Genomic DNA, 18555 nt, shown 5'->3' on the forward strand with positions numbered 1-18555 from the left:
CTAATTGTTTTGATAAGCATACTAGACGTTGGTGAGCCAATAATGAAGCATACGACTTTCTGGATAATAATCTTCCTTATTGCACAGAGCGAAAAAATGTTTTATGCCATATGTATGGTTTACTAGATTGTTTGTTTGTTGTTTAACTCCGCACTCAGCGACATTCCAGCTGTCAATAATCGAGTCAGGACCAGACAATCTAGTGATCAACATCATGAGCATCGATTTGCCCAATTTGGATACAATGACATGTCGACCAAGTCAGCGAATCTGACCATCCAAGTCCGCTACTATATATCGTTTATTCGTTTTTTGTACATCGTTGAACAATAATATATGATGATATAGTGAAAGTGACAATGATTATACATTGCGGAGAGGCAAACAATGTTTAACATATTTTGCTACATTTAGAATAATTTCATGATCTTTACTGCATACTAGTAACTTATAAGAATAAGTAGTAGGGTTATCAGAAAATCTAGATGATGTATATGATATATATTTTCTCCTTATCAAATTATACATTGGGCACTCAAACAAAAAGTGTATAACATCTTCAACTACATTATCATTACAATTCTTACAGAAGCACAAACATTTATCTATACCCTGCCTACGACCAATAGTTGTTTGAATAGTTAACTCGTCTAATCTGAGCAAACATAAATATCTCCTCAACTCCCAGTTTCTAATATTCATGATATAATATTCTGTATCAAAACACGATTTTAACTGGAAATAATATTTTAACCTATCAGATGTACTTATGTTATTAAAAATTACCTGTATATTACATTCACATATGCGTTGCTTAAATAGCATTAAATACATATCCACATTACCAATATCCTAAAACAGCCACACATCACCAAATCCGAAACTGAAAAGTAATTGCCTTACACCACTTGCCCATGTTGTCTTGCCAGATTCATCGAGTTGTTTCATTAAAAGATAACTCTGCCTGGGATACCTACTATTGTCCATCCTCAAAAGTTTGCACCAATATTTAACACATTAATTGATAATCTACATACAATTGATGTCTACCACACTCCGCCAAAACAGCATTACTAGAAGTATATTTGCTAACCCCTAGCACAAACTTACAGAAATTAGCATACTCGTCCCTTACGACAAGCATGGGTTGCTTCTAACCCGAATCTTCACGGGTACATTATATATGCACTGCAAATACACGTGAATGGTTACATACATAGTTACCATACCCAGTGAAGGTCTACAAAATGTAATTGCCATACCCCATGTCTATAAACCACTGCATCAACATGGGGCCGTGGTCCTCCATCCACAACTTCCTACTGTTGAACAAAGACAAGGCTGACCTGAGTACCGACGGACTGATAGAGCTTGTACTGTTTGCCAGCAGTTCCAGCTGCAAAAGATGCCCAGATTATAGGATATTTATATAGCGCACATATCCACGCAACTAGTACATGCGAAAGGCGCTGGCTCTCGATCATTGGATGTCAGTCTCAACGGTACACATTATCAACCTCAACTCAACCCTGGGGATCATACAAATCTAGCAGCCACTAGGCGCACCAAGTTATTACGGCTCTCCCATCCTTACGAGGTACCCACAGCTTGGTGGACTGGGACACATAGTCACAATACTTTGTCCAAGTTCACTGCACGTTGCTGTACCCGCAACTAGGTGTTTGCACGTATTCATGTGGCCACCATCTGGTCATCTACCAACGGATTCGTGGGTTCTTTTAAGTTCACAGGGTTGTGTACTGTACACTGGGGGTTGTGACGACATTGAAAGAGTCTGCACACAAAGTGGACAGATGTATTTTGAATACTGAATGATCAAATCAGCATGAATTTAGACTGATTTTAGCAATGTCAAGAGTATCAAGAAATATGAGCTTCACACTCTCCAGAATGTGAATACAGAAATGTGTGTGATGAGCTCAGACTAAACAATAATGTAAAAAATGCTATATAATATATATAATTCCGATTTTCGTAACACGTTTGGGTGATATATTTAGTTATCGACTATATAATATTCAGAATTGAAAGAGGCCCGGGTCCACAGAGCGCTTGTAGTGATAGATACATCCTAAAACTCCTTGTAACTTTCTGACAAAGATCTTAGCGATCCACAAGGCTATATTGGTGAACACCTCTCCTAAAGTTGGGGTAAAAGGTATGAAACTTACTTATATCAGTAAGTGAATGTTACTTAAGCCGTATCAGCAAGTTTGCAGCTATTCGCAGCTAGACCTATCTGAATTGAATCCGGATGGCGGCATATCTTTTGTTTGGCGTATTTAAAGAAGCATCAGCACTGCCAAGACTAAGTGCGAACTAAGTGTGAACTAAGTGTGAACTAGGTGTGAATTTAGTGTGAACTAGGGTGCCCGACAAAATGGATGATGACAGCTACCACATCATGTCATAAATAACTATAAAATGCAAAAGTTTCAATTGCCATCAGATTTCATGGTGAGGATTCCTATTTTACTGCACTAGCAGCCTTGCACGGGGTATCCCCGTGCACTGTGTCACAGGTATCTACACGCACATACCACGGTATCCTGAAACACTTGGAGCTAGTTTCCTTCCCAAATGGCGACACGAGACCACACAGACACCAATGAATCATTTTAGCATATCTGTACATTTCCGAGGTGTTGTAAAGATGGCATCTTTACACAAAGAAACGTTCACAGTCTACTCAGTCCTGCTAGGCCTAAGTAGCAGATAAACATCGTGTTTCTACGTTCTTACCTCTGATATGAAAGTACTTCCGGTCAGTGTCTGGGCGGCGATCATTATGACGTCTCTTGCTATTGACTTCCTGAGCCTGGAACACGAGCATTATGTGCTGAATCAGCTAGTTTTAAAAGCGCAATAAGGCAAGCCTCTCAACAAAATTCAGCCAAAATATTCTCCCGAAAACCTTCCATGTTGGAGGCATATGTATCTGTCTGTACCTCCTGAGTCACAACTATCAATGTGAAGTCATCCTATTATTTTGACGAAAGAGGCGACTACCGGTGGTCGGAGTTGAGTTGGTTGGTCAGGCTTTACGTCACATCGGCATTATTCCAGACTATGTGTTGACACAGTGTGCATTAGCGTTAAACAAAGTGGTTTCGTTTCAAATGTTTTGATTACAATAACTGGTGTTTGGAAAGAGAACATCTAAAAAGTATAATCCACTCGCAGTTGAAACAGTTGTGACATCACACAGTTACATATTTATGAAATAGATCAACGCTCTAGTTGTATCACATTCACGCTGGAGGGATCTTTTTTGATAATGCGAGTCCCTAATTAAGTACTGTTTATAGTATGTGTATAAACTAGGACCTCGGGCTCACAAGGGAGAATAATGTGATGTTTGGTAGAGGGTGAAAACGTGTATTAAATGTAATAAACTGTAATTTAAATAAATGTAACTATCATACGAAAAGTCTACATACATAGTTACCATACACTATAAAGATATACAAAATGTAATTATCAAATTGGTAGAGGCTGAAAACTTGTATTGATTACACAAAGATGTTTATCAGGATGAATCAAGGCGAACTGTATTTTTAGACTTTGGACATGTCTGTATGTTTACAGCTTCCAATATTTGTAAAAGCGAGGACCTTGGCCTCAGTGGGAGGACATGTTTTGTGGTGTGTTCGTAAAAACCTGATTACATTTTGTGGTTCACCAATAGAGTAAACTCTGCAATGTTAACTGCAACGGCATCCACTCCATCTCGACGAACACCACAACTCTATCCCACCTCATCACCGCACAAACCACCACACCCCCTCCCGATCCAATTGATGAACAATCGCATACAAATCAAAGCAACTCACGTGTTGATGTTTTCCTTGACAAAATTCCATACGATGTGCAAGGAGTGTCGGGATTTGGCCAAGTTGCGGAACACGGCTGGTTGATGGAATTTCTTTATCTTTTTAGAATCAGTTGAAATGTCCAGGACCCTGTTTTAAGAAACCACTTTGAATATCTGAATACGACGTGGCCTTCGATGTGAGTGAGGGAGTTGAGTTTTACGCCGCACTCAGCAATTCCAGCTATATGGCGGCGGTCTGTAAATAATCGAGTCTCAACAATCCATTGATCAACAGCATGAGCATCGATCTACGCAAATGGGATACGATGACATGTGTCAAACAAGTCAACGAGCCTGACCACCCGATCCTGTTAGTCGCCTCTTTTGACAAGCATGGGTTACTGCAGATCAATTCTAACCCGGATCTTCACAGGTGCCTTTGACGTAGTTTGATAGTGAGTATCACATGAAATACACCTGGTGATAGATGTTGGACACTGTTCCATATAATCTATCATAAGTCCCAAAAGGTAAAAGAAATTACTACTGTGAGAAACGATCACTTTGGAAACTACAGTCAATTGAAGATCTCTTGAATATAAGACGTCAGTGCAAAGGAATACGGATCTTGACTTTCCTCAGAAACAGAAACTATTTCGTGAGACAAGGATTAAGGGTTAAATGACTGATCGAACATTCGATACGTCGATGACCCTATAACTGTATATAACCCTCTCAGAATAATAAATGACAGGTTCAATAAACTATGATTAATACGATGTCCGTTTGTACAGCTAAGTTTGACTTTTCCATAATGCCATATAAAGCAAAGAATCCTACATTTGAAGGTAGTACAATTACCTAGATCATACTACCTATATCGGAACTGTATGGTAAGGTATCCCTATCCCTATTGTTAAAACTTAAATATTTCTTCAAAATCGTGACTGGAACATGTTGTACTCTTACTATATATAAAAACCGCCATCGAAGGACAGCATAATAACCATAAATTACTAGTCGTAGAAAAAATACAATATCCGAATATTGGATCACGATGCGAAAGTAAAATTTGGGCTATTGATCACCAGCAAGAAAGGCAAGGTCACCATGCTAGGGGCCATGGGGACTTACGGTAGCTCCACTACCTACATGGCCCCGAGCCGGATTTACACCTTTTCCCCAGTTACTGACGATTGTAGCAAGTTTACCCAGTGATTAAAATGAAAGAAATATTTTGCATTTAAAATTCAGGGAGATTGGAATGTGCTTATGCTTTAAAGATGGTATGCACTTAATGGCCACAGTTGGAAATAATGATGTTATGCCGTGTCTGTACTAAGGACGTCATACTGAGTGAGTGAGTGAGTTTATATATCAGCAACATCGTGATTTAAAAAGTTATAAATTGATGATAAATGGAATTGAACCTGTCGACGAAGGACAGTAAAGTAACTAGATCATCACAGATAGAAACGTAAAACCAGTAATATATCTGAAATATTAACTATAGAGGACAACACAATATAAAGGCGGGCCATACATTGCCAACAACTGAAGGTAGATCACCATACTAGACACGACGTCGCACTGATGTACTGAGCGTACCTTCTGATGAGCCAGGGATCTTTGGGACAGGTTAGAGACTTTATCAGTCGATGAGCATATCGGTAGTCGGTGGTGGTGCTGTACACGTCGTACACAGTCCGCCACGCCTCTAATCCCCCCTCCCATACCCCGTAGCAGGTGACGACGTCCATGATATCCGGGGACGGCCTAGAAGTATAATTATATATTGTGAAATAACACGCCAGTACACCATCGACCTTGTTTAAACACTGGCGTGTAATTGTTATCTAAACGTTCCAGTTGAAAATGGAATCAGCTCTATTGTTTTGCGGACAAAATGGCAAATGTCGAAAGGGCAAGGTACGGACAAAAAGATGGATAGGGCGCAAAATAAAAAGGGTAGTGAGAAAATAAAAGGCAGGGCCCAAAATAAAAAAAGGCAGGGCGCAAAATATAAAAGGCAGAGTGCAAAATAAAAAAGGCAGGGACCAAAATAAATAAGGCAGGGTGCAAAATGAAAACGACAGGGCACAAAATGGAAAAAGGCAGGGCGCAAAATATAAAAGGCAGAGTGCAAAATAAAAAAGGCAGGGCCCAAAATAAATAAGGCAGGGTGCAAAATGAAAACGACAGGGCGCAAAATAAAAAAAGTCAGGGCCAAAGATAAACAAAGGCTGTGCTCAAAATAAAGCACAGGGAGCAAAAAAGGCAGTGCTCGAAATAAAAAGCAGGGTACAAAATATAAAAGACAGTGTGCAAAATGCAAGACAGTGGGCAAATAAAAAGGCAGGGCGCAAAATAAAAAGGGCTAAAATACCTTGGAAAAACACTACCTGTATTTGTCCTGGTCACGGGCCCAGTGGTTGAACAGGCGCGAGGCATCTGCTAAACAACTCCTGACACCATAGCGACACGCCAGATGAGCGATCCTGGCTCGCTGGTAGCTGTTGGAAACACGTACCATAAGTGACATGTTTGAAATGTGTTTGTTGGTTCAGTCAAATGAACATTGGTTGTACAGTCATTAACCTCTCCTAATTCATGTAGACGGCTGCAGACAATGATGGAATGCACAGATCAAGAGGTCATATCGAGACTGACTAATATCATTGATTTGTGAGCACCAACCCGTAGGTATCACAAAGTTGTCGCTTTGCCACATAAACTGACAAAGGGGAGTGTTTTAGGTGAGCTTGAAATAAACTACGGATCACTTTTGATCATAAATATTTAACATAAACTGACAAGCGGGAGTGTTTTAGGTGAGCTTGAAATAAACTACGGATCCTTTTGATCATAAATATTTAACATAAACTGACCAGGGGGAGTGTTTTAGGTGAGTTTGAAACAAACTACGGATCCTTTTTGATCATAAATATTTAACATAAACTGACAAGCGGGAGTGTTTTAGGTGAGCTTGAAACAAACTACGGATCCTTTTTTTATCATAAATATTTAACATAAACTGACAAGCGGGAGTGTTTTAGGTGAGTTTGAAATAAACTACGGATCCTTTTTTATCATAAATATTTACATAAACTGACAAGGGGGAGTGTTTTAGGTGAGCTTGAAATAAATTACGGATCCTTTTTGATCATGTGGTGTCACACAGAAAGAAGCGACTTTATTAAATGTGTCTGTGTCCGATCAGTTTTACTATTTGAAGTTATATCACAACCTGTAAACTAAGTGTTGAGGGACACTCTACAACATTTAACATACACCACTACGGCGATACCCATGAACATCGATACTTTGAGACCTTGCATCATTAACAAGGAATTCGAACCAACTACAAGCCTTTTACAAGACAGTGTTAAGTGAGATGCGTTTGACTCTACTCCATCAGGATAAGCTTGATTTTGCATTTTACGAAACATGACCGATGTACAAGCTGAAAGGTATATTTCACTTTCAATCCTGATACTCAATACCCATGAAAAATAGGGCTAGCTTAGAATATCGATAATCGGAAATATAGTCGATAGGAAAAATACTATTGATTATCGATATGAAAATTGTTTTATCGATAATATCGTACATTAACCTTTGTAATAAAAAAAGTTTTAATTTTCTCACACAACATATAATAAGTTCTTTATTCTTGGGCTAATTCTAAATTATGTTAGGACGTAGATGTGTTAGTAACATGTCAATACTCCCTAGTGATCTAAAAAATGTACTAAGTTCTTTCAGACTTTGTTGGCCTTTGTGTTCAAAGTTCCGCCTCCAATTTAATTTATTTTTCGATAATCAATCGATAGTTAGAAAACGACTATCGATATCTATGATCTATATCATAGCCAGCTACAATGGAAACTGGAACCAGAAACAACTCACACAACAAGAGGTGTGTCGTCGATGTCACCCTCCAAGCCGTAGATCTTGTAAGCATTGGTTACGAGGTCCAAGACGAAAGCCTGAGCATAACAATATATGTAAATATGTGCCTCACAATAAACCTGAGGTATTTACAAAGTGAGAGATTGAGCGAGTTTAGTTTTACGCCGATTTTAGCCATATTCCAGCAATATCACGGCGGGGGACACCAGAAATGGGATTCACACTTTGTACCCATGTGGGGAATCGAACCCGAGACTTCAGCGCGAGGGCGAACGCTTTAACCCCTCAGCCCCGATGTATTTACAAACCATTTGAGTGAGTGAGTCTAGGTATAGCTTTTAGCAAAATTCCAGCATTGTATCACCAAAAATGGGTTTTACACATTGTACCCCTGTGGAGAATCGAACCAGGTTTTCGGTGGGACGAATACTTTTACTACTAGGCTACCCCACTGCCCCCATTTTTATGAAGTTAACAGAATGAAATCACGTGGTGCATGGATTTCTTACCGAGATATCAGCAGGTAAGGAGAGACGGTGGGGTAGCCTAGTGGTTAAAGTGTTCGCTCGTCACGCCGTAGACCCGGGTCCGATTCCCGAGATGGGTACAATGTGTAAATCCCATTTCTGGTTTCCCCCGTCGTGATATTGCTGGAATATCAGTAAAGCCCATCATCTAGTAAAGACCTGCCACTACCATCTGAAGAACATCGGCAGCATCCGCATCTTTTCGTCTCAACTCCATCGTCTTCAGAAAATCCAGAACAAAGCTGCACGCATCATTACTCTCACCAGTCCTCGCTGTCACATCTCTCCCATTCTAAACTCTCTACACTATTCGTGAAAGGATTGATTTCAAGATTCTCTGTCTCACCTATAAGTCTTTCTACAACTCAGGACCTTCCTACCTTCAAGACCTTCTGACACATTACTCTCCAGAAAGAACTCTGCGCTCATCACAACAACTGTTACTTGCTGTCCCGAGCTACAATCTAAAATCATTTGGCTCAAGAACCTTTTCATATGCAGCAGCTTCTCTGTTGAACTTTCTCCCTATCGAGTTAAAATCATCTCCTTCCCTAAGTACATTCAAAACACGACTAAAGACTCATCTATTTCTCCGCTACAAGTGACTTCCAATCATCCGTACCTGCCAGCTGTATATAGTTTTAACTTGAGCTCAGGAAGCGCTTTGAGCATATCCCTGTGACGTGGAAAGGCGCTATATAAATGGCCTATTATTATTATTATTATTATGATTATAATTATTATAATATTCCTAAAAGTGGCGTAACACCATACTCACTCACTCAGGGTATTCCTCTTACATGAAATTCAATGCAGCAATATCACAGCACTGTTTCATTTGGCGTTAAATCCAGCTCACTTTCATCCTAAGATACACCCGTGAAGGTCCGGGCTAGAATATTGATCTGTAGTAACCCATGCTTGTCCTAAAAGGCGACTAACGGGATCGGGTGGTCAGGCTCGCTGACTTGGTTGACACATGTCATCGCATCCCAATTGCGTAGATCGATGCTCATGTTGATGATGACTGGATTGTCTGGTCCAGATTCGATTATTTACAGACCGCCACCATATAGCTGGAATGAGTGTGATTTAAAACTCAACTCACTCACTATCACTTAGATCCATAAGCAACATATTCAGATGTGTTTGACATGAAGTAACTGCGTCAGTATTATGTCTATAGAATTGTTACAGTATGAAGTGGGAAACCCTTGTTGAACTCTTCTACCAAGGAAACTGAAGATAAGAACTGCAACACTTCTGCCCCAGTTGTCTAAAGAGTGTGCACTGTGTGTGTGTTTGTTTGATTTTTAACGCAGCACTCAGCAATATTGCAGTTATATGGCGGCGGTCTGTAAATAATCGTAAATAATCGCGTCCTGACCAGACAATCCAGTGATCAATATCATGAGCATCGATCAACGTAACTGGGATACGATGACATGTGACAACCAAGTCACTGAGCCTGACCACCCGATACCGTTAGTCGCCTCTTAAGACAAGCATGGGTAACCGAAGATCAATTCTAACCTGGATCTTCACGGGTTTGAGTGTGCACAGTACACACTGTGGGTTATACCAAAGTGAAAGACGTCTGAGATCTGCACGATTTAGTCCTTCCTCTGACGTTAACCTTCCATGCCGTAATATAACTATTTAAAGCGACGTCAAATCCATCTCTCACAATCATATAGTTAGTGAGTGAGTTTGATCAGTTTTCCAATATTCCAGCAATATCACGGCGGGGGCACCAGAAATGTGCTTCACACATTGTACCCATGGGGAATCGAACCCGAGTCTTCTGCGAACGCTTTAACCACTAGGCTACCCCATCCCCCTTCATACAAATCGACTAAAACAATGAAATAGTTGTGCAATCAGAACCGCACTAACCTTGAAAGCCCCATATAAGCGAGTGTTCATCAGTCTCCCCTCAATCTCGTCCAAGGCCCGGACAGCCGGAGTCCAGGAGATGTAGTCACTGTCATTCCTCAGGAAGCCGAGAGTTCGGAAGGCTATGGACTCGTTTAGCAGACCAACCCTTTTAGACATTAAGGTTCGACCAGTTAAAAACCTGTGGGACTTGGTTTTGTGGAGAATACATTTAGTCATGCCTTCTAAACGCTATATCTACTTTCTGTTAGACTTGGCTCTCTGCAATATATAAGCTATATGACAGTGACCTGTGAATAATCGAAGACCAGCCAATCCAGTGATGGATATTGTAATGGACGATCCACAATGGCCGTAATATGACAGACCAGGAGCTAGACCACCTTATACATTTGGCTGACGGCCAGCATTGTTGGCCATCCATAACTGGGATTACAGAGGGGGTTCGTTTGACTGAAACATCATTTATCAATGAAATGCTTACCTAGCCAGACTCAACGCATCATCGATTATCTGAGCTCTGTTGACTGGCGGGATGACCTGCAAGCAAATACATCTGTAGAGATATGCTTTGAGTGAGTGAGTGAGTGAGTGAGTGTGTGAGAGTGAGTGAGTGAGTGAGTGTGTAAGAGTGAGTGAGTGAGTGTGTAAGAGTGAGTGAGTGTGTACGCGAGAGAGTGAGTGAGTGAGTGTGTAAGAGTGAGTGAGTGAGTGAGTGAGTGTAAGAGTGAGTGAGTGAGTGTGTAAGAGTGAGTGAGTGTGTAAGAGTGAATGAGTGTGTTTTGAGTGAGTGTGTACGCGAGAGAGTGAGTGAGTGTGTTTTGAGTGAGTGAGTGAGTGAGTGAGTGATCTGTTTCCGAGTGAGTAAGTGATCTGTTTCCAACTAGGGCTAATTAACCAGCTGGAGAGTCTACGCGAATGCACATACCTTTCAGAGGCTACACAGAATGCACTTACTGTATGATCGGTGTCCAGCTGTCTGATCAGGGCTAACCAGTTAACCTCGTCATAATTTACCCTGTAGTACCCGGTCTGGTGGAGGTTAACTAGAACCCAGTCTCCGGACGTTGATGGGTCTGTGATGTTGACGTCTTCAACCAGAGCTGAATAAAGCAAAAGTTACAGCAAGTCAAGAAGAATACATTGATCTGTAAATTGGTGGTAAAGAAATATTGTTGTCTTGTCGCTTTTGATTTCCTTTCTTGCAGAAAAGAGTGACAAGTTGAACATGTTCAAATATCAGTTTAAGATGTTTAACTTGAATCTTTGTGAGTGGGTGAGTTGAGGTTTTACGCCGCTTTTCGCAATATTCTATCAATATCACGATGAGGGACACCAGAAATGGGCTTCACACATTGTACCCATGTGGGGAATCAAACTCGGGTCTTCTGTGTGACAAGCGAACGCTTTACCTACTGGGATACCCCATCGGTCCTGAATCTATGTACAGTACCAGTACTATTATATTATTATGTTTAAGGGATCATTCTTACTTGAGTTCTGTGTCCTGTAGAGCCATGATATGTCGTTATACGTGTAGTTTTTACTGAAGGACGAAGTGTCAGACCCAGTAGCATAAGTAAGTGGAATATCCCATTTATATCTGAAATAAATATGAATGTATGTAATTATCCACATCATAAATTTATATAAAATTCTACTCAGTTCTATTTAGATATATTCCCCATTCCCTCGGCAAACCTTAAACCAATCAGACCAATCAGACCACAGCCAAAAGCGTGATACTCGGCCGCCATTTTGTCCCCGTTGCTCATGGCATCCAGGAGATTGATATACGCGTTGTACATTAAAATGACTCTCCTTTGAATCTCTGAGGTCGTAAGGGTCGATTCCTATTTGATGCGTATTTAAGCACAATTATATCACACGTTTGATTTTACAGGCAAATTCAATACCAACTTCAAATCTGGTTCGTTGATTTTTCGTTATAATGTGCATACGAATACATTGAAGTGTTCCTTTTCTGTTTGTAGTCAGACCTGGCAGCAGTAACATACCCGTATTTCGCTCCATCGTCACTGACGTTCGCACCCATGTTGCTTTGGAATAGCTGCTGACTGACTTCAAGGGCCCCTGACCTTAGGACCGTAACCATGACAACTGGATAATGCATTTGAAGTAGCCACGGTTCCATTAAATCTCCAACGTTTACAGTTATGTTCTCTTTTGCAGCTTCCTGTAATAGAAGCACAGAGGACGTGATTAGTCAGTGAGTGAGTAAGTATTGCTTAAGTCCGCATCAATAAGGCCAAATTAAAAAAATGTTGCTGTTCCGATTTCACCTCTTTAAAATTTAGGGTAGGTAGGTAGGGATTCTTTTTTTACATTTTTTTAGAAGTACAGTATGAACTAATAACACATTTATCAATGTTTAATTGTTTATTCAAACAAGCTTGCGGCCATCATGTCGACTTTCTCTATCAGAATGATCGATGCCCACTGGTGCAGGGCAAAAACAATGGTATCTGAAAGCTTATTTTATTCATACCACTTAAAGTTAAAGTTCAGGCCAAAATTTACAGCCATTCGCGGCGGATGTGTTTAGTGTCAAGTATTGAAAATGGTTTTACGCCGTTTTGAGCAATATTCCGCAATATCACGGCGAGGTACACCAGAGATAGACTTCACACATTGTTCCAATATGGGGATTCGTACCCGGGTCTTTGCCGTGACATGCGAGCCCTTCAACCAACAGACTACCCCACCAACCCTGTTCAGTACTACTGGACCGAAACAGAATGTTGAAGCCATTTATATATACAGTAAAACCATGGCACAATACACATGTAAACTGTAAATCAATTACAAGACATCCGGAACTGTAGGACAAAACGCATTTTGACCTTTAATCAACATGTATTTCAACTATGAATCAATAACCTTAGAACATGTATTTGAACAACAAACAATTACCTGACAAAATGTATTTGAACTATTAACAATTACATGACAACATGTATTTGAACTATTAACAATCACCTGACAACATGTATTTGAACGACTAACAATTACCTGACAACATGTATTTGAACTATTAACAATTACTTGACAACATGTATTTGAACTATTAACAGTTACCTGACAACATGTATTTGAACTATAAACAATTATCTGACATGTATTTCAACTATTAACAATTACCTGACAACATGTATTTGAACTATTATCTATTACCTGACATGTATTAGAACTATTATCTATTACCTAACAACATGTATTTGAACTATTAACAATTACCTGACAACATGTATTTGAACTATTAACAATTACTTGACAACATGTATTTGAACTATTAACAATTACCTGACAACATGTATTTGAACTATTAACAATTACCTGACAACACGTATTTGAACTATTAACAATTACCTGACAACATGTATTTGAACTATTAACAGTTACCTGACAACATGTATTTGAACTATTAACAGTTACCCATGTATTTGAACTATTAACAATTACTTGACAACACGTAGTTGAACTATTAACAATTACCTGACAACATGTATTTGAACTAATAACAATTACCTGACACACGTATTTGAACTATTAACAATTACCTGACAACATGTATTTGAACTATTAACAGTTACCTGACAACATGTATTTCAACTATTAACAATTACCTGACAACATGTATTTGAACTAATAACAATTACCTGACAACATGTATTTGAACTATTAACAATTACTTGACAACACGTATTTCAACTATTAACAATTACCTGACAACATGTATTTGAACTAATAACAATTACCAAACAACAGGTATTTCAACTATTAACAATTACCTGACAACATGTATTTGAACTATTAACAGTTACCTGACAACATGTATTTGAACTATTAACAGTTACCTGACAACATGTATTTGAACTATTAACAATTACCTGACAACATGTATTTGAACTATTAACAATTACCTGACAACATGTATTTGAACTATTAACAATTACCTGACAACATGTATTTGAACTATTAACAGTTACCCATGTATTTGAACTATTAACAATTACTTGACAACACGTATTTGAACTATTAGCAATTACCTGACAACATGTATTTGAACTATTAACAGTTACCTGACAACATGTATTGTCAACTATAAATAATTATCTGACATGTATTTCAACTATTAACAATTACCTGACAACATGTATTTGAACTATTATCTATTACATGACATGTATAAGAACTATTATCTATTACCTAACAACATGTATTTGAACTATTAACAATTACCTGACAACATGTATTTGAACTATTAACAATTACTTCACAACACGTATTTGAACTATTAACAATTACCTGACAACATGTATTTGAACTATTAACAATTACCAAACAACAGGTATTTGAACTATTAACAATTACCTGACAACATGTATTTGAACTATTAAAAGTTACCTGACAACATGTATTTGAACTATTAACAATTATCGGACATGTATTTGAACTATTAGCAATGACCTGACAACACGTATTTGACAACACGAGTGCCGAAATGTTAGTATATACACATGAAATGTCCCAAGCGGTTGGATTACACTTTCTACTCTTCCAACTAATCTGCCATCGATCTTGACAACATCATTGACTTTGACTGACAGCGGTAAAACGATCGGGCAGCCATATTGTTTGTTTACCTTCTCGTCTGCAGATAAATCAATCGATGTAACAATAAGTATAAATATAATGGATTTTAATTGTTTTATGTATTTTATTCAAAAAAATACTCAATTGAACAACCTTGTTTAATAACAATAATATTGCAAGCGAATCTCAAGGTGACGTTATCTCCGAAATGCCAATCTGTGAATGAACATAGTAAAGGATATTAAAATTTCATGAATAAAAGAAGTATTTCTCTTCGAAATCGACGCTTGACATGGAACACTTCCTCGTCAAGTGACATTTTGCTCTAGGGCATCGTATGAAAAATATGAACTCCGATATATTTGCCCTCGTAGTTAATAATATCAGTTATTCAATGATTGCTTGACATGCACTTGACTTGTTTAATAATCAAGCAAGAGGTACTTGATTCGTTATTACATAACATGACAACATATATGTTTTTCATCATATGATATGTATTTTAATCATTTATATTTACCTGACAACAAGGTATATAAACAGTTATTACACTACAAACTTGTACATGGTCCATTATCTAATTACCTCCCAAGAATCTGAAGCATAAATTCATTACATAAAAATCAGGTATTTGATCGTTTTTAATTAAGAATGTATATGAGCGATTTAATTTACTAACATAAATTAGAATCTTTATTTGACCACTCGATAACAAGTATTTAATCCTGTTTTAAATTACAGCATCACGTATTTGGACCATTATCTGACCACCTGACATTTCAATCTGAATACACGACAGTCATGTATTTATACCAGGTTTGAAGGCTGAAACACAGGCATACAGCTGAGGCATACGATAGTGATAATAGATGGTATGCCTCGATGCCAACGGGGTATAAAAGAATCTAAAACAATACCATAAATAAATATATGTGGTTTTAGGGTACATTTGCATGTTTTCAAATGTGCGAATGTTTATTACGTGAGAAATAGTTGTATATACTACCTCGTTGAAGACTGTCCACAGGTCAGAAGTTTCAACGGATCCGTACTGATGCTTGACTAGATACGCCTGAAAACACACCGACACATATGTGATACATGCATACATAGAACACACAAACACACATGTCATGTGATATATGATGCATGCACATCGCCCGCCTGTTAAGGGGCTGGATAACGCCGCGATATATATTTACACACGCACACGCGCACATACACCTACAAATATACATACATACAGACAGACAGACAGACATACATACATACATAACCACGCACACGCGCACAGACAGACAGACAGACAGACAGATAGACGGACAGACAGACAGACGCATACATACATACATACATACATACATACATACATACATACATACATACATACATACATACATACATACATACATACATACATACATACATACATACAGACAGACAGACAGACAGACAGACAGACAGACAGACACATACATACATAGATACATACATACATACAACGTCGGTTACATTTGTTGACTTTCTACGCTTCTGCAGCGTCTCATAAAAAAAACCATGTGAGCCCTTAAGATTGTTGCTGTATATTCTGCCTGAACATGTTCACGGATTAGACCTGCCAGTATGTCACCTTCCCCTTCCAACTGCTGTATTTGCAGTTCAGATTTGAATTTAACGCGGAGAGCTCAGGTGCGTGCAATTAAAACATCAGTGTACATAGCGAAAGTTAATATTATGCTGGCACAGCAATCTCAGTTTTCCACAGCGAGAACTAATTGGTGAGAGGTGTGAGGGGATACTCCTTGTGTGAGCGATATATCAGAATGAAAACACTTACGGGACATGTGTGATAACGTACTAATCTCACACAAATTCTGACTACATATTGCGTACACATTCTTGATACATCCGGTGTAATTTTCACGGGTGCTGTAATGAATCTGTTGGCTTGTTATGAATAAATAGTATTAGTTGTGCTTGATGAGTATGTTCATTTGTTATGAATGAATATTTTTATTTGTGCTTGATGAATATGTCTACTAGTTATGAATGAGTATTATTAGTTGTGCTTGATGAATACGATTATTTGTTATGAATGAGTATTATTAGTTGTGCTTCATGAATATGTCTACTAGTTACGAATGATTATTATTGGTTGTGCTTTTTAAATATGTTTATTTGTCATTAATGAATATTATTAGTTGTGCTTGATGAATACGATTATTTGTTATGAATGAATATTATAGGTTGTGTTTGATGAATCTGTCTACTAGTTATGAATGAGTATTATTGGTAAACATGTTACATATGAATATGTTTATATGTTATGAATGAATATCATAGGTTGTTGTTGATGAATATGTCTACTAGTTCTGAATGAGTATTATTAGTTTTCTCTGGAAAATGGTTCTGATTCATAACCTTTCGTAAACAAAAGGGAAAATGCAATAATATGCTGGATGTATGAGCAAAAATTGAATTGAAATCTAACGTTCATCACATGCATTTATATATTTTTTATTTGTTTGTACTTGCATTAATTGCCCTCAGGAACAGCTCCTCTCCGAAGATCGTCCGCAACATTCGCACAACGCAGGCTCCCTGTCAACACAAACCATCTTTGTGTATAGCGCTATGCATACAGTAAACCAGTTCATTGTCACCATTAACCATATATTTGTATATCCCATGACGCGAACTAAAGCAACGCTATCTCACTGTCCAGATTAACTACATGTTTGTATGTTATGTCTTTTCTGATAGCAAACCAGCTATTTTTATGCATCGGCCCATGTATGCAGGTACCACTGACAGATATTACTTTAACCTGTGTCGCTGTCGATAGCAGGAGATCGGCGCTGTAACTGCCAAACCGAATGGTACCAGAACGTGTTTTTCCACTTAGTTGATATATGTCATCGTATCCCAAATGCGTAGATCGATGCTCATGCTGTTAATCACTGGATTGTCTGGTCCAGACTCGATAATTTACAGACCGCTGTCATATAGCTACACCACTGCTGACTGTGGCGTTATTATTTATTATTATTATTATTATAGGATATTTATATAGCGCACATATCCAGGCAACTAGTGCATGCTCAAGGCGCTGGTATTTTCCCCTCGATCATTGGATGTCAATCTCAACGGCACATCGTATTATCAATCTCAACTCCCTGGGGAGTATACAACTCTTGCAGCCACTAGGCGCACCGAGTTATTGTGGCTTTCTCATCCTGACGATGACCAACAAACAAACAAATATAGACATATTCATTAGGATTCGTTCACTTGTTGTTTAAGACAGAATAGAGAGGAAAACTTTGGGCTTTTCATATTACCTTGTAGTGGTGGTCCGATTAATTGAAATAATGGAAGATTGGTCGCAGTGACTAAACGATCAAGCAATCGATCGTGTTTCTCATAATCTAACACAAACTGTTTTGGGAACACATGTTTGCATTAACAATAATATTCCCAAGGTTGGTTTTCATCTGTCAGAAAATTTACGATTAATAAGCACTAAAAGTTCGTTCCAAGTCATGATTGAATTTATCTCAATGACTCTAGCAATTTATGTTCCTAACATACTATTCACCCTTTATAGATGTGAAATTTGCAAATGTATTTTGTATAATTTGAAAAAAATCCCCAAAACGTTTGTCCATTAACAAACATAACAGGAAAATTTGATAAATGGCGCAATCCAATTATTTTCGATGAGTGATTGGTTGTAATAAACCAATCATCAATTATGAGATTTTAACC

The 18555-nt window shown here is 38.3% G+C and overlaps 1 protein-coding gene across 1 annotated transcript in view; it reads right to left on the reverse strand.

Annotated features, from left to right (window-relative positions):
- Nucleotides 1-550: 550 nt before the first annotated feature.
- The window catches only part of LOC124257846 (thyrotropin-releasing hormone-degrading ectoenzyme-like), a 30078-nt gene continuing 12073 nt past the window's right edge, over nt 551-18555 (reverse strand). The window contains exons 8-20 of the mRNA XM_046691991.1: nt 17323-17388; nt 15794-15859; nt 12189-12367; nt 11664-11773; nt 11128-11273; nt 10655-10710; nt 10171-10318; nt 7745-7824; nt 6238-6348; nt 5444-5611; nt 3855-3983; nt 2764-2839; nt 551-1396 (exon numbers count right to left, since the gene is read on the reverse strand). Of these exons, the coding sequence (XP_046547947.1) occupies nt 1241-1396; nt 2764-2839; nt 3855-3983; nt 5444-5611; nt 6238-6348; nt 7745-7824; nt 10171-10318; nt 10655-10710; nt 11128-11273; nt 11664-11773; nt 12189-12367; nt 15794-15859; nt 17323-17388 (1491 nt within the window). The 3' untranslated portion in view covers nt 551-1240. The remainder of the gene's footprint in view (nt 1397-2763; nt 2840-3854; nt 3984-5443; nt 5612-6237; nt 6349-7744; nt 7825-10170; nt 10319-10654; nt 10711-11127; nt 11274-11663; nt 11774-12188; nt 12368-15793; nt 15860-17322; nt 17389-18555) is intronic.

Source organism: Haliotis rubra, unplaced genomic scaffold (assembly GCF_003918875.1).
Source record: "Haliotis rubra isolate DU_JTF1 unplaced genomic scaffold, ASM391887v1 Scf676, whole genome shotgun sequence".
Lineage (NCBI taxonomy): Eukaryota > Metazoa > Mollusca > Gastropoda > Lepetellida > Haliotidae > Haliotis > Haliotis rubra.